Raw genomic sequence first — 22,336 nt, forward strand, 5'->3', positions numbered from 1 at the left:
AGGCTACAGTCCACAGGGTCTCAAAGAGTCAGATATGGCTGAAGCATCTTGGCACAGCACAATGTAAGAAATTTACTGATAACATCAGATATTTTGATATGAATTCAAATCAGGCTACTGATTTACCGACAGTTTCCACCCTCAAACAATATAAATTACTATACAACTTGTTATAACTAAAAACTTAACAGATCAATCTCATCATATCAATACAAAAATCCTTAAGATTTTCTACAGAAGTCATTGGTACATTTTAAAAAAATAGTAATTTGCAAAAGACCTGATATTTTATATCTGATAAGAGACTTACTCAAAATAATAACGAACTTTTAAAACTCAGAAAACAACTCGATCAAAAAATGAAAAAGAGACCTGAATTCAGCCAAGATATTCAGATGGTAAAATAAGCATATGAAAAGAAGCTGAACACTATGTCATGAGGAACTGTAAACTGTATCAACAAGGTAACACTAGATACCTATTAGCCATGGCCAAAATCCTAAACACTGGCAAGGAAGTAGAGCAACAGAAACTCTCATTCATGATGAAAGAGAGAGAAACAGCCAAATTTATGAAATCATTTACTTTATAATAAAATTTATGCAAGCATTTAGCTTATAATAAGGTGTAGATTTTTTTTTTAAAAAAAAACCTTGCCATGTAGCTTGTTAAGCATGTTAAGATGCTTATAAAATGTTTATGTTTATCAGGGCTTCCCTGGTGGTCCAGTGGTCCCTGGTGGTCCAGATTCAATCCCTGCTCCAAGAAGAGGCTACATGCTTCAGAGCAACTGAGCCCATGAGTCCAGACTCTAGAGTCTGAGAGCCACAACTACTGAGTCCACACATGGCAACTACTGGAGCCTGTGCGCCCTAGGATCCATGCACTGAGAAGCCTACACACCACAACTGGAGAGCAGTCCCCGCTTGCCATAACTAGAGAAAAGCCTGCACAGCAACAAAGACCCAGTACAGCCAAAAATAAATAAATCAATGAGTCTTTAAAAAAATGTTTTAAAATGTTTCATCAAGATGTGAAGATATTCAAGATTGCCAGGAAAAATATCAACAACCTCAGATACAGAGATACCACTTTAATGGCAGAACGTAAAGAGGATTAAACAGTCTCTTGATGAAGGCGAGAGGTGAAAAAGATGGCTTAAAACTCAACATTGAAAAAGCGAAGATCACGGCATTCAGTCCCATTGCTTCCTGGCAAATAGATGGAGGAAAAGTAGAAATGGTGACAGATTTCATTTTCTTCAGGTTCAAAATCACTGCAGATGATGACTGCAGCCACAAAATTAAAAGACACTTGCTCCTTTGAAGGAAAGGTATGACAAACCTAGACAGCATATTAAAAAGCAGAGATATCACTTTGCTAATAAAGGTCCATATAGTCAGAGCTATGATTTTTCCAGTAGTCACATACAGATGTGAGAAGTGGACGATAAAGAAGGCTGAGCGCTGAAGAACTGATACTTTTGAATTGTGGTGTTAAAAAAGACTCTCAACAGTCTCCTTGTGGACTGCAAGGAGATTCAACCAGTCCATCCTAAAGGAAATCAACCCTGAATATTCATTGGAAGGACTGATGCTGAAGGTAAAGCTCCAATACTTTGGCCACCTGATATGAAAAGCCAACTCATCTGAAAAGACCCTGATGCTGGGAAAAGATTGAGGGCAAGAGGAGACGGGGACAACAGAGGATGAGATGATTGAATGACATCACTGACTCAATGGACGTGAATCTGAACAAACTCAGGGAGACAGTGAAGGACAGGAAGCCTGGTGTGCTGCAGTCCATAGGGTTGTAAAGAGTTGGGCACAACTTAGTGACTGAACAACAACAAATATATTCAACCTTAAGCAGAGCTTCCAGGTATAGGAATCTAAAGTTAAGAGAAAGATCTGGACTAGAGTATAAACTTGGGAGCCTTTAGCTGAGAGATAGTATTTAAAACCATTAGACTAAATGAGATTACCAATGGAGTAAATGAAAATTAGTGACTTGAGAAAACTGGGCCCTGGGCCATACTAAATTTCAGAACACAAAAAGCAATCAGCAAAGGGATACAACAGCCAGTCAAGGAGGAATAAAAACAACAGAGGAATGAGATATTCTGAAAGCTAAGTGAAGTAAGTGTATCAGTGGAGCAAAGAGACAAGAACAGAATCAATAACCATGAACAGATGAAAAGAGATTAACCTAATATGCCAGTGAAAGAAAGTTAAGAATATTAGTTACATATGAGTCCAATAAAACTAAGTCTAGGAGCAGCTTAAATTCTGTGAAATGTTTCCCACTTCATAAAATAGGTTTGTACTTTTACTTCTTTGGATATTTATAACAATCCTCTAGAATGGGTATTACCTCCCACTTATACAAAGGAAAAAAAAAAAACTCAGAAAAGTTAGGCAACTAGTCAAAGTTATACTGCTATTAAGAGGCAAAGCCTAAACACAAATCTTTGACTCCTTAATATATGTATGTTAGCATATGATTTAGAATGAAAACATCCTGAAGAAAATTTCCTCATCCATTAAGTATCTTATTTTAAAAAGTGTTAACAAAACTTTGAAACACATCTTAGAAAAATCCTTTGTACACTCACTGAAATTATTTTTAAATGTTATTACTAAAAATTGTTGACAGTGAAAATAATTTACTTCTTAAATGATGTTCATGGGTTTTCCGTAATTATGAAAAGATTCCATGTTCTTCAGAAAATATCTGGGACATACACGGCTTTTAAAAAGAAAAAAATTCAACCATAAAATCACCAATCACCCCAGGTGACACTGTAATTTGTTTCCTTCCAGAGAAGTATTTAAAAATAAAGTATTCTGCATCTACTTCTCTATTCAATGATGGTTCCTGATCTCCACTGAAAGAATGTATGTTCTTGGAACTTGGAATCAAGACAAACACATGTATCAGCAAAAACAGTGAACTATGGCTTCTGGTATCAAAGGAACACATGAAGCAATCAGAATTGTAATGTAGTACATACATGGGTCCCCACCCCCTGGGCCACAGTCTATTAGGATCCTGGCCTGTGAGGATCACCTCACAGCAGAGGTGAGAGGCAGGCAGGCAAGTGAGCAATGCTTCACCTGCCACTGCTCTCATTACCACCTGAACCAGCACCCCCCACCAAATCCATGGAAAAACTGTCTTCCGTGAAACTAGTCCCTAGTGCCAAAAAGGTGGCGGACTGTTGATCTAGTACACTTAACACAGAGATTTTTAAGTGTCTACATTTCTTACCTGGTTATTTTCTTCATCCTCAAATACAAAATCTTGCTGCATAACTTCATTGTCTAAATTAGTGCTAGCCACAGGTTCTGAACAGTCTCTGTTATGTTCACTGGCATTAATAATACCATCAGCAATATCAACCCTAGTAATGAAGATTAAAAAGTCAGATCAGGCCACATGTTGAATATGTAATGCCCTTAAAATAAATAAATAAAAGTAACAATCTGACACTTTTCCTTGTGGTAGAAAATGTATCTTTTTCATAAAGATCCAGTTTATTTAGCATGTCAAGTTAGATTATAAACAGTTCAAAGTTTATTTCTCTCCATCCATGGGATCTTATAAGGAAGTACCTTATTTATTATCCACTTTGAATATTTTCACAAGCAAATGAATGGCTTTAAAAATAATTTACGTGCCAAAACAGTGATCTCCCTTACAAATGCACACGCTAAATCATAATAATGACCTGTTTGCAGATTAAAACCCAAGTCTAGCACTGGGCAACAGTGCTCAACATCTTTTCAAGTACAACAAGAATAGTTTCCTACTGCAGACTTTTCATCTTACATAATTTAGAATATGTAAAACACTGCAGGTTGTTTATAAAGATGACACCCAACCAGACAACATGAGAATTCTACCATGAGAATATGAGTTATTTCTATAATAATATCTGAGCATAGACACAGGTTTTCAGGATCTCTAGCTAAGCCAAAAGGGCAAACTCCAAGAAATCTGCTTTTATTATATCCTTTGAAACATTTTTCTACTATTTCTACCATTTAGATACTGCTTCTTTCCTTCATATTCAACTCAAATACTTCCTCTACAGATCCACCTATATAGTTCAAATAATGCCTTCAAAGCATACAAATCAGGACCATCACATCACTGCATGGGCTGGTGGTAATGCCATCCATGCAGATTATATGGCACACCTGTGGTTGTACAATCCGGTATTCCATAAACGTGGTCCCAGCATTGGTATTTATATCTATTAATTTCTCAGTTTCATTCCATATGTGATAGCTAGTCTGGTGTATTTGACACATGTGGCCTTTTAAAAATCTAATTCTTAACACACAAAAAAAATTCTACCTAGTCATCACTTTTTTTTTTTGCCTTCCTATGAATTCTCCAAATTTGGGAATGTCTTTCTTAAGATCATGATCTATGCTGCCCTATAGATCTGTCCCCAAAACAAAAACTGACCAATGCAAACTATAAAAATCATCTGTGGACTCAGAAGAAAGCACCTCTAGGGCTGAGGTAACAGGAAAGGATATGAAGCCTTCGTCACTTAAAGATAACAAGTCAGATGAAGAGTGGAATAACATCACACACCACACAGTACATGGGGTACTTTTAACTTGTACAAATCCAATTATTAACAGCTTATCTAAAACAACAGAGTGTAGGGAAGGCAAAGCCTGGAGACAGGATAACAAGTTAAATAGCAAAGGATGATTCTATTCACCAAGTCATTCAATGACCATGTGCACTAGGAGTGATGTCCATCTGCTGTCCCAGTACCTACCTATCTAGAAAACTACATGCCATGGTGTGACCATCTGGAAAACAGAATATAGGTCTACTCTTTTTAAAGTTATTTTTCACATAACATAGATCCTAAAAGTATGTCTGCTACTTCATCTGGTGTTCAGACTTTGCTGGACTCAATGTCTATCTTAACAGAAGACTTCTGAGATTTTTAATGTGAAAAAGTATATACAATTTATAAGCAAGTATATACAAAGTCACTTTTCACACTGACTTTCAGAAATGGTCAAGTAAGATCAGACACTATCATTGAAGAAAAAAGTGTTTTTTAAAAGGTGAAACAATTTTATAATTCAATAAAAAATAGTCAAATGTTTTAAAAGTTTCTTACTGGTTATTAGATCCTTCCCCATCACAATTAACACTTCCTGCTTCATTATTACACACGAGACTTTGCTGCTGTAAGTTCTTAAGATCATGATCTATGCTGCTCTGCAGATCAAAAAGGTGCTGTTCCACAGCTGCTCTAATTGTTCTTTCTAAAATGCTATAAAACAGAACACATTTTAGTGAGAAGCAGTCACCCTAACTAGATTATTTGGTCATATAAACACAAACTTTAAAACGTACAACCAGTTAAAAAAAATATACAGTGGTATTCAAATGAATAGGCTAGAGTGGAAAAAGAAATACAGAAAAGGAATACATGATAATTGCTTAAATTTTAAAGTGAAATTTGCCCAAATAGACATTACACAAATCAATCATGTCAATATTACTACTGACGCAGGAATGATCACTTGTCCCAGTAATTCATTCCTCCCTACAACATAAAAAGCCATTTAAAAAGACTTCTCAGGGAATTCCCCAGTGGTCCAGTGGTTAGGACTCTGCATTTCCACTGCAGGGGGCACAGGTTCAATCCCTGGTTGGAGAACTAAGATTCCACATGCCATGCACCATAGCCAACATAAATGAAGCAGCCATTTGGGGCGAAGCGGGTGGGGCACGGAACCTTTGCTAAAAAAAAGCTCTATTGGCGTTGTTCAGTCATTTCAGAAGATTAAAAAAAATCATCTGAAAAAAGTTCATCTTTGTATATCAGTGCAATGCATTCCTTCTTCATTTCTTCTGACTGAAGTACATAAAATACTAGCCAGTTTCACTACATTATGTACGATCTCTCCTCTAAAGTATTTACAATAAATACGTGCTTTTAATTTCTATAGCTTATTAATATTTTTTAAAGCTTTTTTAGCTGTTTTCTATAAGTATACTACTTACTCTGCAGAGGCTGGTAAGATGCTGATGGGTGATGTATGGGCACTGTAATCAAAGAAAAAAATTAGCTGTAAAATTTTCAATACTTAATGAATACAAAATGTGGTATAAAAAAAAAAAAAAACTCCACATTTACACTACCTTGATATACCCAGGAAAGCGTGCACTTTTATTTTTCTAATTTTCCAAAGAAACTCTTTTTCACAGAAGACCCTTAAAATACTTATTGTCTGTGTGTGTTGGTTCATCTGTGTTGGGGGGCAGGGGGGGAGGGAGGGGAGGGGCATGCAACTACTTCATCTGGTGCTTACCTGGAAGAACACTAACCAATTCTAAGCCTGAAGGGAAAAAAAAACTGACTTCTGGGCCAAACAAAAGTATCCACCTAGGACAGTGTGGAGGCCTCAATGCTGGCCTGTGCTCCATGCCAAAAGTAATAGTACAAACTACTGCTCAGAGGATATTCTCAAGCTACAAAATGAAAAGGCAAATTAGAAACAAAAATTCAGGCCACATCATTCACTGTGCTGGTAAGAGATCTTCCTTAGCAAATTTTATACCACAGTATCTACTGATAGCTATAAAAACATAGATAATAGACTCATTACCACAGCTATCAAACATACAACTTAAAACTCACAATGATATATATATACTACTAAAATACTGAAAATTAAAGTGTAGGTAAGGATGTGAAGCAAATAGAACATTCACATAATGCTCATGGGAATGTAAAATGTTCCATCCACCCTGGAAGCCAGTTGGGCAGCTTTCTTATAAAACCTACTATGTACACAATAACCCAAAACCTATGGGACTCAGTAAAAGCAGTGCTAAGGGGAAGGTTCATAGCAATACAAGCTTACCTCAAGAAACAAGAGAAAAGTCAAATAAATAACCTAACTCTACACCTGAAGCAACTAGAAAAGGAAGAAATGAAGAACCCCATGGTTAGTAGAAGGAAAGAAATCATAAAAATTAGGGCAGGAATAAATGAAAAAGAAACAAAGGAGACCATAGTAAAAATCAACAAAGCTCAAAGCTGGTTCTTTGAGAAGATAAATAAACAAACCATTAGCCAGACTCATCAAGAAAAAAAGGAAGAAGAATCAAATCAACAAAATTAGAAATGAAAATGGAGAAATCACAACAGACAACACAGAAATACAATGGATCATAAGAGACTACTATCAGCAACTATATGCCAACAAAATGGGCAACCTGGAAGAAATGGACAATTCCTAGAAAAGTATAACTTTCCAAAACTGAACCAGGAAGAAATAGAAAATCTTAACAAACCCACCACAAGCACAGAAATCAAAACTGTAATCAGGAATCTTCCAGCAAACAAAAGCCCAAGACCAGAGAGCTTCACAGCTGCATTCTACCAAAAATTTAAAGAAGAGCTAACACCTATCCTACTCAAACTCTTCCAGAAAATGGCAGAGGAAGGTAAACTTCCAAACTCATTTTATGAGGCCACCATCAACCTAATACCAACACCAGACAAAGATGCTACAAAAAAAGAAAACTACAAGCCAATATCACTGATGAACACAGATGCAAAAATCCTTAACAAAATTCTAGCAATCAGAATCCAACAACATATTAAAAAGATCATACATCATGACCAAGTGGGCTTTACCCCAGGGATGCAAGAATTCTTTAATATCTGCAAACTGATCAATGGGATACACCACAATAACAAACTGAAAGATAAAAACTGTATCATTATCTCAATAGATGCAGAGAAAGCCTTTGACAAAATTCAACATCCATTTATGATAAAAACCCTCCAGAAAGCAGGAATAGAAGGAACATACCTCAACATAATAGAAGCCAAATATGATAAACCCACAGCAAACATTATCCTCAAAGGTGAAAAACTGAAAGCATTTCCCCTAAAGTCAGGAACAAGACAAGGGTGCCCAATCTCACCACTACTACTCAACATAGTTTTGGAAGTTTTAGCCACAGAAATCAGAGAAGAAAAAGAAATAAAAGGAATCTAGATTGGAAAAGAAGAACTAAAACTCTCACTGTTTGCAGATGACATGATCCTTTACATAGAAAACCCTAAAGACTCGACCAAAAAATTACTAGAGCTAATCAATGAATATAGTAAACTTGCAGGATATAAAATTAACACACAGAAATCCTTTGCATTCCTATACACTAACAATGAGAAAACAGAAAGAGAAATTAAGGAAACAATTCCATTCACCACTGCAATGAAAAGAATAAAATATTTAGGAATAAACCTACCTAAACAAAAGACCTATATATAGAAAACTATAAAACACTGATGAAAGAAATCAAAAAGGACACAAATAAATGGAGAAATATACCATGTTCATGGATCAGAAGAATCAATATAGTGAAAATGAGTATACTACCCAAAGCAATCTATAGATTCAATGCAATCCCTATCAAGCTACCAATGGTATTTTTCACAGAACTAGAACAAATAATTTCACAATTTGTATGGAAATACAAAAAAATTGAATAGCCAAAGCAATCTTGAGAAAGAAGAATGGAACTGGAGGAATCAACCTGCCTATTCTATACATATATAGTTTATGTACATACTATACTATGCCTATACAACCAAACTATACTACAAAGCTACAGCAATCAAGACAGTATGGTACTGGCACAAAGACAGAAATACAGATCAATGGAACAAAACAGAAAGCCCAGAGATAAATCCACGCACCTACAGACACCTTATCTTTGACAAAAGAGGCAAGAATATACAATGGGGAAAAGACAATCTCTTTAACAAGTGGTGCTGGGAAAACTGGTCAACCACTTGTAAAAGAATGAAACTAGAACTCTTTCTTACACCATACACAAAAATAAACTTAAAATGGATTAAAGATCTAAATGTAAGAACAAAAACTATAAAACTCCTAGAGGAAAACATAAGCAAAACACTCTCTGACATAAATCACAGCAGGATCTTCTATGACCCACCTCCCAGAGTAATGGAAATAAAAGCAAAAATAAACAAATGGGACCTAATCAAACTTAAAAGCTTTTGCACAACAAAGGAAACTATAAGCAAGGTGAAAAGACAGCCTTCTGAATGGGAGAAAATAATAGCAAATGAAGCAACAGACAAAGAATTAATCTCAAAAATATACGAGCAGTTCATGTAGCTCAATTCCAGAAAAATAAATGATCCAATCAAAAAATGGGCCAAAGAACTAAATAGACATTTCTCCAAAGAAGACATACACATGGCTAACAAACACATGAAAAGATGCTCAACATCACTCATCATCAGAGAAATGCAAATCAAAACCACAATGAGGTACCATTTCACGCCAGTCAGAATGGCTGCGATCCAAAAGTCTACAAGCAATAAATGCTGGAGAGGGTGTGGAGAAAAGGGAACCCTCTTATACTGTTGGTGGGAATGCAAACTAGTATAGCCACTATGGAGAACAGTGTGGAGATTCCTTAAAAATTGGAAATAGAACTGCCTTATGACCCAGCAATCACACTGCTGGGCATACACACCAAAGAAACCAGAATTGAAAGAGACACGTGTACCCTAATGTTCATCGCAGTGCTGTTTAAAACAGCCAGGACATGGAAGCAACCTAGATGTCCATCAGCAGATGAATGGATAAGAAAGCTGTGGTACATATACACAATGGAATATTACTCAGCCATTAAAAAGAATGCATGTTCTAATGAGGTGGATGAAACTGGAGCCTACTATACAGAGTGAAGTAAGCCAGAAAGAAAAGCACCAATACAGTATACTAACGTATATATATGGAATTTAGAAAGATGGTAACAATAACCCTGTATGCGAGACAGCAAAAGAGACACAGATGTATAGAACAGTCTTTTGGACTCTGTAAGAGAGGGAGAGGGTGGGATAGTTTGGGAGAATGGCATTGAAATCTGTATATCACATAAGAAACAAATCGCCAGTCCAGGTTCAATGCAGGATACAGGATGCTTGGGGCTGGTGCACTGGGATGACCCAGAGGGATGGTACGGGGAGGGAGGTGGGATGGGGGTTCAGGATGGGGAGCATGTGTATACCCGTGGCCGATTCATGTTGATGTATGGCAAACCAATACAATATTGTAAAGTAATTAATCTCCAATTAAAATAAATAAATTTAATTTTTTTAAAAAAAGATTTTCTACCTTAAAAAGAAAAAAGAACAGTCTTTTGGACTCTGTGGGAGAAGGCCAGGGTGGGATCATTTGAGAGGGTAGCATTGAAACATGTATATTATCATATTGTGAGGTGGATCGCTGGTCCAGGTTCAATGCATGAGACAGGGTGCTCAAGGCTGGTACACGTGGATGACCCTGGGGGATGGGATGGGGAGGGAGGTGGGAGGTTCTGGATGGGGAACACTTGCATGCCCGTGGCTGGCTGATTCATGTCAATGTTTGGCAAAAACCACTACAATATTGTAAAGTAATTAGCCTCCAATTAAAATTAATTAATTAACTAAAAAAACAAAAAACCACCTACTATGTGACCCAGCAACTGTACTTTTGGGTATTTACTCAAAAGAAATGAAAGTTTAAGTCCACACAAAGACTTCTACAAGCATAGCAGCTTTATTCAAAAGAGCCAAAAATAGTCATCAGTCCCACTATAGGTTGATTGCATAAACAACCTATAGGTAAATGCATAAACAAAGTGTGGAATATCCCTACAATGGAAAATACTTAGAATTTTTTTTAATTCTAGTCTTGAATGACTGACACATGCATTAACATGAATCTCAAAAAACATTATACAAAGCAAAAAGAGGCAGACACAAGAGTACCTACTCTATGAGATTCCATTTGTCTGAAATTCTAAAACAGGCAAAATTCATCTATGTAGTGACAGAATTCAGATCAGTGATAGAATGCAGATCTTGCCTGGGGCCAGAAATTGCAGGGAGCAGGGGAGAGCTATTATAAAGAAGCAAGGGAAGAGACAGAAACAGTCTCTATCTTGAATGCTATGGCTGTTAATAGATACATCAATGACACATATGGTAAAGAATCTGCCTACAAAGCAAAAGATCCGGGCTTGATCCCTGGGTCGAGAAGATCCAAGATCCAAGATCCTCTGGTGAAGGGAATGGCTTCTTCTTGCCTGGAGAATTCCACGGACAGAGGAGTCTAGTGAGCTACAGTTCACGGGATCACAAAGAGTCAGACATGACTGAGGGACTATCAGGACTTATAAAATGAATACATTTTATTGTGTGAAAAATACATCTCAGTAAAGTCAATTTTCTAAAGAAAAAAGTCAATAAGAGGAAAAAAACTAATGTACAATAATTAAAGTTAGATAGTGGCTACTATGAGAGAAGAGAGAGATTGGTAGCACTTGAGAAAGGACAGAAGCAAGAACCCATGCTATGATTATACAAGTTGAGTTCATTCTGGTAATTCAATGACCTTATGATTTGCGAACTTTTCTGTATGCATGTGATTCCTTAATGAAAAGAATCATTTTTAGAAGTAAATTTAAATGAGTTTTATGAAAATACTCTGTAAAACGTGCCAACACAAACTCTAACCAACATGAGGAAGAAAGAAGGTCTATCAGGTTAATATTATCAGGAATGTCTGTAGGAAACGAAATGAACACCACTTACCATTCATCCAATAATCTTCATGTTTCCCTCAAACACATCAGTAGCAAATAGCACAAATGCTTTATCAGACAACACTAACCATCCTGGTTTGGCACACATAACCTCTCTAGTTTAAAACAAGGGTTTTTTTAACTGCCAATATTATGCTACTTTTCATGAATGAATTCAGTTCAGTTCAGTTGATCAGCCATGTCTGACTCTTTGTGACCCCATGGACTACAGCACACCAGGCTTTCCTGTTCTTCGCCATCTCCCAGACCCTGTTCAAACTCATGTCCATCGAGTGAGTGATGCCATCCAACCACCTCATCCTCTGTTGTCCCCTTCTTCTCCTGCCTTCAATCTTGCCCAGCATCAGGGTCTTTTCTAATGAAACTTCACATTAGGTGGCCAAAGTACTGGAGTTTCAGCATCAGTCCTTCCAATGAATATTCAGGATTGCTCCCCTTTAGCATTGATTGGTTGGATCTCCGTGAAATCCAAGGGACTCTCAAGAGTTTTCTCCAACATCACAGTTCAAAAGAAACAATTCTTCGGTGCTCAGCCTTCTTTATGGTACAACTCTCATATTACATTTCTAGTACATGATTACTAGAAAAACCATAGCTTTGACTACACAGACCTTTGTTGGCAAAGTAATATCTCTGCTTTTTAAAATGCTGCCTAGGTTTGTCATAGGTCTTCTTCCAAGGAGCAAGTGTCTTTTAATTTTATGGCTGCAGTCACCATCTGCAGTGATTCTGGAGCCCAAAAAATTAAAGTCTCTCACTGTTTCCACATCAATTTGCCATGAAGTGATGGGATCAGATGCCATGATCTTCGTTTTTTTAATGTTCAGTTTTAAGCCAGCTTTTTCACTCTCCTCTTTCACTTTCATCAAGAGGCTCTTCAGTTCCTCTTCACTTTCTGCCATAAGGACGGTGTCACCTGCATATCTGAGGTTATTCTTATTTCTCCTGGCAATCTTGATTCCAGATTATGCTTCTTCCAGCCCAGCATTTCACATGATGTACTCTGCATATAAATTAAATATGACCAGTGACATTGTACAGCCTTGACGTACTCCTTTTCCAATTTTGAACCAGCCCACTATTCCATGTCCAGTTCTAACTATTGCTTCTTGACCTGCATACAGATTTCTCAGAAGGCAGGTAAGGTGGACTGGTATTCTCATCTCTTTCAGAATTTTCCTGTTTGCTGTGATCTACACCGTCAAAGGCTTTCACATAGTCAATAAAACAGAAGTAAATGCTTTTCTGGAACTCTCTTGCTCTTTCAATGATCCAGTAGATGTTGGCAATTTGATCTCTGGTTCCTCTGCCTTTTTTAAATCCAGCTTGAACATCTCGAAGCTCTTGGTTCACGTATTGTTGAAGCCTGGCTTGGAGAATTTTGAGCATTACTTTACTAGCATGTGAGATGAGTGCAACTGTGTCGTAGTTTGAACATTCTTTGGCATTGCCTTTCTTTCGGATTGGAACGAAAACTGACATTTTCCAGTCCTGTGGCCACTGCTGAGTTTTCCAAATATGCTGGCATATTGAGTGCAGCACTTTCACAGCATCATCTTTTAGGATTTGAAATAGCTCAACCAGAATTCCTTCACCTCCACTAGCTTTGTTCATAGTGATACTTCCTAAGGCCCACTTGACTTCACATTCCAGGATGTCTGGCTCTAGGTGAGTGATCACACCATCATGGTTATTTGGGTCATGAAGATCTTTTTTATATAGTTCTTCTGTGTATTCTTGCCACCTCTTAACTCTTCTGCTTCTGTTAGGTCCATACCATTTCTGTCCTTTATCAAGCCCATCTTTACATGAAATGTTCCCTTGGTATCTCTAATTTTCTTGAGATTTCTACTCTTTCCCATTCTATTGTTTTCCTCTATTTCTTTGCATTGGTCACTTATAGGAAGACTTTCTTATCTCTCCTTGATATCCTTTGGAACTCTGCATTCAGATGGGTATATCTTCCCTTTTCTCCTTTCCCTTTCACTTTTCTTTTCTCAGCTAATTGTAAGGCCTCCTCAGACAACTTTTTGCCTTTTTGCATTTCTTTTTCTTGGGGACGGTTTTGGTCTCTGCCTCCTGTACAGTGTCACGAACCTTCATCCATTATTCTTTAGGCACTCTGTCTATCAGATCTAATCCCTTGAATCTATTATTCATGAATGAATTATTTTTAGCAAAATGCTTTCATGCTGATACCCTCAAGTAAAGTACCTGGGTTTTTTTAATATTTAAATGAAATAATTTCATCATTTTCATTTCTGAAATCAGGAAAAGCTGGACTGGGGGGCAGGAATCACATATATGTGCACAAAGAACAGTGTATCCATCAGTTTCTTCCTAGCAGTTTCAGATGAGCTGAAAGTTGGCGACTTTTGCAAAAAAAAAAAAAAGGAAATCAAGCTTTCCCCAAAGAGTGTTTAAACGTCAACTAGGATATCAGATACTTTTCTGATATTCCACTACAATGTGTTGATTTTTCATTGATTATGAGTTGCTGTTTCATTATAAAAGTTAAATCTGGTATATTTTCCTCAGTAAGATGAGCAGTCTCTAAGTTTAGTAAATTTTTGACCTATTTAGAAACATTCATTTTACTTTTAATACCTGTTATCCGCTGACATGTTGATGTATGTTGATGTAAAGAAAACTTATAAATCTAACATCATTCTTGTTGCCATTTAATTTGTGATTTCTGGTGAGCTCCTTCTTTATCTTACAACAAATTCTCAAAAAGTTCTAATTCTCAACTAGTTACTCCATCAATCTGTTACTAAAGCATTGTGCCATGTTTTAATTTTTCATAGGGCTTACATTCCTGTATTTTTCCAAATTTGCCATTGTTAGCTATCTACTCATCCTCCCAGAAAGATTTTCTTCCTCTTTTTTATTAAGTCAGGTTATCAGTGGAATACTAGTGGATATGTGCACAACAGACACTTCACAAAGAATCAAATAAAAGATAAATAATCACTAAATAAAATATCACTAATCATCAGGGAAATGCAAATCAAAACCACAAAGAGAAACCTCATACCTGTCAGTATGGCTATCATCAAAAAGAATACAAATTAATTATCCTTCACTAAAAAATAATTTACAAAACAAGAATACAAATTAACAAATGTTGGTGAGGATGTGGAGAAAAAGGAACCCAAGTATACTATTAGGGCTTCCCTGGTGGCTCAGCAGTAAAGAATCTGCCTGTCAATGCAGGAGATGTGGGTTCGATTCCTGTGTTGGGAAGATCCTCTGAAGAAGGAAATGGCAACCCACTGCAATATTCCTGCCTGGGAAATCCCATAGACAGAAGAGCCTGGCAGGATACAGTCTATGAGAATGCAGAAGAGTTGGACACAACTAAGTGATTAAGCAACAACAGCACACTGCTGGTGGGAATGTAAATTGGTGCAGCCACTATGGAAAACAGTATGGAGGCTTCCAAAAAAACTAAAAGTCAGAACTACCATATGACCCAGCAATTCCACTCCTGGGTACATATCCAAAAAAAAAAAAAACCACTAATCTGAAAAGATACACGAACCCCAATATTCATAATAGCATTATCTACAATTGCCAAGTTATGGAAGAAACCTAAAGGTTCATGAACAGATGAATGGCTAAAGAATGGCTAAAGATACATGTATACATACATACACACATATATATAATGGAATCCTACTTAGCCATAAAAAAAGAACAGAATTTTGTCATTTGCAGCACATGGATAGATTAGGAGGGCATTATGCTAAGTGAAATAAGTCATACTGACAAAGACAAATATTATTATGATAACACTTATATGTGGAATATAAAATATAACACAAAAGAATATATATATAAAATAAAAACAGACTCACAGACAGAACACAAACTTATGGTTATGAAAGGGGAGAGGGGGAGAACGGAGGGATAAATTAGGAGTATGGGATTAACAGATATACAACCCTACATATAAAACAGACAACAAGGATTTACTGTATAACAGAGAGAACTATATTCAATATCTTGTAATAACCAGGAAAAAATCTGGACAAAAATATATATACATATAACTGAATCACTTTGCTGTACACTTGAAACACCATATTATAAATCAACTATATGTCAGTAAAAAAACTTTTTAAAATTTTACTATATTTGCATTTTTAAGAAATATCAGCAAATAAATATATAAAATGGAATAGGCTACACAAAGTCAATGTATCATGTTTAAACTACTAATGTTCATAAAATTTGGAAACATGAGAAAGTACATAAATTATGTGTGCAATCATGTATCAAAATGCTTATATTTAATAAATGCTTTTATAATTATAATTATTTATAATTATACACATACACTAATAAAAGATTAAACTAGAATATGGAAGCTTTCTTACTACCCCTTAAACAGGGAGATAATCCATGGACCTCTTATATCAGACTCTCCTGAAGTGACAATGTTATTTTATTGGAGATTTGGACCCTATTCTAGACTTCAAATAACCACAAAACCAAAGTAAGTAAGATAGTACAGTACTGGCACAAGAACAGACATATGGAATAGAAACAGACTCATGCCTGATTTAGAACAAAGGTGCCACTACAGAAAGCAGGGAAAACACACTTTTCAGAAATGAGTACTGCAACAATTTGGTGTCTAGAATGACAAAGGTGACGTGGCGTCTGTCACACACTGCAGACAAATCAATCCCAGGAAGATTTCAGACCTAAACAAGGAAGGTGACAGATACAACTTCTACAAGACAGGAGTATATAGCTAGGAAGAGACTTCTTAAACAGGGCACAGAAAGCATTCACTACAAAGGGAAAAGAATGGATAAAGAAGATGTGGTACGTGTATACATACATACACACACATATATATAATGGAATCCTACTTAGCCATAAAATAAAGAACAGAATTCTGCCAGAATTTTTTATCTACAATTGTAATTGGGAATTATTCATCAGAAGGCACAATATGAGAAGGAAAAGGTATAACACAATGAGAAAAACACAACACTTATTTTTTAAGGGCTCCTAAAAAGGGCTCCTTTTTCAGTAAGAAAGAAAAACCAATAAAAAACAGGAAACAGTCGTGACCAGGCACCTCACAAATATGAAAAGGGGATTAATCTTATTAAAATGACAATGAAATACTCAATGTGAAGAAATGGGAATGTTCACACACTGTTAATGAGAATGTGAACTGGAGAAGCACCATGAAAAACAATTCAGCAATAGTAACTCAAATTTAGAGACACTGAATGTGCATGCATGTGAGTACCAGAAGACGTGTACAACAATGTACATAGCATGTTACTCACAATTGTCAAAAATAAAAATAATCTAATTGCCCAGCAACAGTAAATTGAATCACTGCGGTGTAATCATATAATAGAATACTTTACAGTAATGAAATGAATAAACCACAGTGACATGTGACCACATAGAGAAATCTCTCATAAAATGTTCAGTGAAGAGGCTGAATCGAGAAAACATATATAGCAAGACATAATTTTCGTGAAGCTCCAAAATATATAAAAAAGTGACTGCCATAAAAGTAAGGCGATCAGGATTGTGAGAGCTATTGGGGTGCTTTCAGTGTTTTTTTCCAACTCTAGAATATTTGAATACTTGCTTTTTACATATACATTTGTTTTACACCCATTTCTGTAAGTTTGATTTCTTTCTCAGTTAAAAAAAAAAAAAGAAAGCTTTAAGAAAGGAGAGTCCTCACTTCCTCTCCAAACCTGAGGTAGGATCTCAGAGTTCACATTTTTAAGAAGCATCAGTGATGATTCTTATCCATACTAATAAATATGAGAAACACTGGCCAAGAGCTATCTAGGCTCCCAAAAGATTAAACTTTAATCGTATTTTCTACCTATCCAAAGAAGTCAAACAGAAGAAAAGTTCTAATGGTCTTAAATTTGGAGGGTAGTCAGAGGATCTGATCTTTCAGTTTCCTATCCTTTTTAAAAATGCTATTGGAATTAAAATATATGTAAAAATATTCATCAGCAAGCCAGATTATTAGAATGAAAGTAAAGATTTTTTGGCCCTGAAGAACAGGCTAGAACAATCAAATAAATAGGTATTTTCAATAGGAATCTTCTCCCTATGCCAAAAAGCTACAGTAAACAAATCAAATACATAGATTTTGTACTGAATGAGTCAGATTGAGGCTACAAAGTTGACTGTAAAACTGTTCTCAAAATTCCTGAAGGGCAAAAGACTTAGTTTTCATATTTTGAAGAATTTAATTATTCTTTATTTTCATATTTTTGCCACATTCTGTGGGGAATAAAACACTTATGTACAAACCAAAGCTAATACAAACCTATGGCTTAAAAAAAAAAAGATTTATCAATATGGCTATGCATCTGCAGCAGAAGCAAAATAATGTTAAGTAGGTGAATTCTGATTAATAAAGATATACAAAGAATAAATGCTGACAAATTCAAGGTCAAGTTACTCAGGTACTATAGACAGATGCCATAAAGACCACTTAAAAATCTCTTTTCACTAAACCACCAGACAAGGAATATCAGACAAAAAGGACAAACAATAAATCACAAGGGTCACATGTTATTTCAGGCTACAACTAAGTGTAACGCTGAAGACTGTAGTGATTCTCTGACCTTATTCTCCCTTCTGCTGTGAACTATATTTTAAAATCTGCCTAGAAATGCAGAACCTTCTTGAGAATATAAAATCAATCTTGCAGCCATTTATTCCAATTATTAATTTTTATAATCAAATACAATTATCATAGGGAACTACTACTATTTTCATTTCCCAACTGTAAATATTTAATATTACAAATAATACTTCAATAAAAGTATTGAAGCTCTGTTTCAATTAAATCTGATAAAAGATCACTTTACCTGTGTAACAGAGCCTTGCAAGCCATTCTGAACACTGTGGCATCTCCTAACAAAAACATCAAGTAAAGCGACTTCAAATACCATAAACGATGGTGATGGGCTTACAAAAATTGCTGAGCAATCAGAGCTGCAGTCTAAACGGAAGCAGGCTGCAACATGAGGTCACTACTGACAAGGACCCAATCAACAGTCCACAAATTTTTTCCTAAGTACTATGCAACTCGGTGGGAGGTAGGGAAAGGGGGACAAAATTCTGAATCTGGCTTATTCTATAAAAATATTTAAGCATAACCTACTATAAAGCAGGGGGAAAAGTCTTTTTGTTTTCATTAATCACTACTATATCAAGAGCTATAAATTATGTACAAATATGACATTGCCAAAACAGATGAATGATAGAGAACTATTACTACTCATTATCCAAATCAGAAAGGCATTAATGGTTAATTTTCACAATCTAAAATTAGGATGATTTCCAGATAATTTATGCCAGAGCCCCCCTAAATGACTATTTCAAAAACTATAGTTTTGGAAAGTAAATATATAAAACAAAACAAAAGCCACATATTCCTTTCCAGTCAAAAGCAAAATCCATTTCTTCACTTTCCCCATCAATTTGGGAATACCCTATACCTAAAATTGAAAAGATTCCTCACTATTAGAAAGTTAGTAAGTTATAACAACCACAAGTCTTTAAAATACCAAATATATCATTTTCAGGAAGGAGGAAGAGAACCTGTCTGGTTCTTATTATGCTCTGGAACTTCAAAAAATGTTTTAATAATTTATCTTACTGACCCAAAGCATAAATTTTACTTTTTTCCACCCAACATTTCTGATACTCCCACCCAAGTACATTTTCTTCCTCTTTTCGCTTTTAAGTGGAACCTAGCTAGCAAAAATGTGGTGAAATGATTACCAATTGAAATATTCTGCAAATTGCTTATTTACTGGGCTTAAAGGAAAAAGTAACTACTACATTTCTTGTGCACCTATAATCAGCTGAAGGGACATTTCTTCAACAATAGAAAAGTGTTAGTTGCTAAGTTGTGTTCGACTTTTGCGACCCTATGTACTGTAACCTGCCAGGCTCCTCTGCCATGGGATTTCAACATATAAGGTATCCACAGAATGAAGTGCAAACCAGTCTCAAATTCCTCAACTTGGAATTCTTCCTTAACCACTGCATCTTCTTTCCTGCATTACACCTAAAATCAAACCATCATAAACTAATGAGCTCACAAAAATGAAGCCCTAGCAGCAACAACACATGAAAAAGAGCATCAAACTTTTTATTCTTTATAAATTCCAAGTTTTAGCAAGGCATTAAAAGTACAATTTTAAATGAACTTTATAATAATGCCAATTAGCTGGGTTTTTGATTTGTAATTCTAGAAGCAATATAAATTAAAAGTTAACTAACCTCAAGCCAAAATAAACCTTTTCAATACAGTCTAGGAAATAGACTGTGAAAAGCACAGTGAAAATAAAGAACTCTTTCAGAACTCTCTATTTTCTCTCTATTAAAAGGTTAAGATTCCTTTAACATTTGTGTATCTAAATAAAGCCAAGTAGTACATAAACATGTGAATATAAAGCAATCATTTTTCATCTACAGATACAACACACTTTAGAAACAAGCTTGGGATTTCTTTGTGCTTCATGAGTAAGACTGAGCCTCAGAAGTAACCAAAACTTCTGCTTTTTGTGTAACCTACGTTACCCATACCCTGAATCCCACCATTTTTTCCACTTTGTACTTGGCTCAATCTTAACAAAATATGACTAATGGCAAACAATGTATAGAAATAACAGATGCATAAATAAGTCACTCAGTACAACCCATACACAAATATTTAAACCAAGTAGTAGATAATATTTAAACTGGTTCTGTAACAGTGGTCTGTGAACTAAAGATCGAAACTGTTTTTTCATAACATTTCACTGGGCTGATATTTGCATGATGATGCAAAATCAATGGTAGAAAAACACTGCTTTGGGTCTTAGCATAAGTTCAGGCAAGTGATAGCAAACAAACCATGCCCAGTGCATTCCTCATCACTACTCAGTTGCAATCTTTTCTTAAAAGGAGCAAGTCCTTGATGAAGAAGTAATACATATTATTAAATTATCTCAGCCCTTGAATATACTTCTTTTTAATATGTGGTATGACAAATAGGAAGTACACACTAAGCAAATTCTGCTGCACAGCTCAGAACGATGCTTGTCTTGTTTGAGTTGAGAGCTTAACTTTTAGCATGGAACATTCATTTTTACTTGAAAGATAGACTGACAGATTATAGTCATTCCAACTTGAATATCTGGTAGAAATTTTCTCAAAAATGAGCAAGACTAACAGAACTAATTTGGGTTTTCCAGCAAAAATTAGAATTCTGGAAAATCTGCATCCTCCACCAGAGGCTTAATAGCATACTAATACTTAAAGATACTTTTGATGTAATTAGTGGTGATATTAAAGGATATATATTTTGATATAATACAACAAATATATATATATATATATATATATATATATCACTGTTTGGAAGCTCTGAATGACTCAGTAAGGCAGTATTTTTCAAAATATTAATATACCATATTACAAAATCAAGCATGGCTAAAAGATTCTCTCAAAGTACAAGAGAGACCAATGGATCAGAGTATGAAAAATTCAGATATGCTTTTGGGTTCCACATTACAAATAACCTTTAATAAACTATAACTTATTGAGTTTTGGTGTACTGTCAAAGAATATCCACAATTATCCAAAAAGACTATAAAAATTCTCTACCTTTTCCCAGCTACCTACTTATATAATGCTAGATTTTCTTCACATACTTCAACCAAAATAACAGATGGCAACAAATTAAATACCAAAGAAAATGTGAGAATCTAGCTACTGTCTATCAACTTAGACATGAAAAAGATTTGTAAAAATGTAAACTATGCCACTAAAAAAATTTCTCACTAAAGATTCTTGGAAGATTCTAAAAAAGCTACTTTTGATTAAAAATTTTTACATTAACATGTAACGAGTTCATTACTACTTTAAGAAATTTCTCAGTTTTGGTTCCCAAAAGAGTAAATGCCAATAGCTATCACCCACAGTAACAAGTATTTGTGGTCCACAAACTAAACTAAAAAGTCTGAGAATCAATGACTTAAAACTAACAAAGGAGGAGAAATCTATCAACAACAACAACAAAACCTGTTAGATCATAAACAGCTGTATTTCAGCTACAAATACTAAGCATCTTTCAAAGTACAACTCAATAAAGAACACACTCAGCAGTTTATGTTATTTTAATTTATAATATGGTAACTATCCAAAGGTATAAAATCAACATTAACAAAAGGCTTTGGAGTCCTTAATGATTTGTAACAGTATAACATCTGAGACCAAAATGTTTAACAGTTGCTCAACTGTCACTTAATGTTTATTCCCCTGAGGTTTCTAACATATCTTCCCACAGAAATACAAAGTAGGCTATCTAATACTTCCATAAAATATGTGTAAGCTACCTCAGAGGAAAACTCAAAGAGACAAAACTTTAACGGGCTTCACTGGTGGTCTACTGGTTAAGAATCCGTCTGTCAATGCGGGGGACACGGGTTTGATGCCTGGTCCAGGAAGATCTCAAATGCCATGGAGCAACTAAGCCCATGGGCCACAACTACTGAGCCAGTGCTCTAGAGCCCTCAAACCACTACTACTGAGCCCACGGACCTCAACTACTGAGCCCACATGCCTAGAGTCCGTGCCCTGCATAAGA

General features: G+C 35.6%; 1 protein-coding gene and 1 non-coding gene across 15 annotated transcripts in view; one reads left to right on the plus strand and one right to left on the minus strand.

Moving 5' to 3' along the window:
- FAM13B (family with sequence similarity 13 member B) overlaps positions 1 to 22,336 on the minus strand; it is a 111,719-nt gene that overhangs the window by 59,293 nt on the left and 30,090 nt on the right. For all 14 annotated transcript variants that reach the window (XR_011257316.1, XM_069592125.1, XM_069592122.1 and 11 more), the window contains 3 exons: positions 6,049 to 6,090; positions 5,156 to 5,311; positions 3,271 to 3,403 (listed from right to left, as the gene is read on the minus strand). Coding sequence is in view for 13 of the 14 variants with exons in the window: in XM_069592125.1 (XP_069448226.1) it covers positions 3,271 to 3,403; positions 5,156 to 5,311; positions 6,049 to 6,090 (331 nt within the window). In the remaining variant the exon portion in view is untranslated. The remainder of the gene's footprint in view (positions 1 to 3,270; positions 3,404 to 5,155; positions 5,312 to 6,048; positions 6,091 to 22,336) is intronic.
- Positions 5,629 to 5,701, plus strand: TRNAG-UCC (transfer RNA glycine (anticodon UCC)). The gene has a single exon. It is a non-coding gene; the product is annotated as a tRNA-Gly (tRNA).

Source organism: Ovis canadensis, chromosome 5, assembly GCF_042477335.2.
Source record: "Ovis canadensis isolate MfBH-ARS-UI-01 breed Bighorn chromosome 5, ARS-UI_OviCan_v2, whole genome shotgun sequence".
NCBI classification, from domain to species: Eukaryota; Metazoa; Chordata; class Mammalia; order Artiodactyla; family Bovidae; genus Ovis; species Ovis canadensis.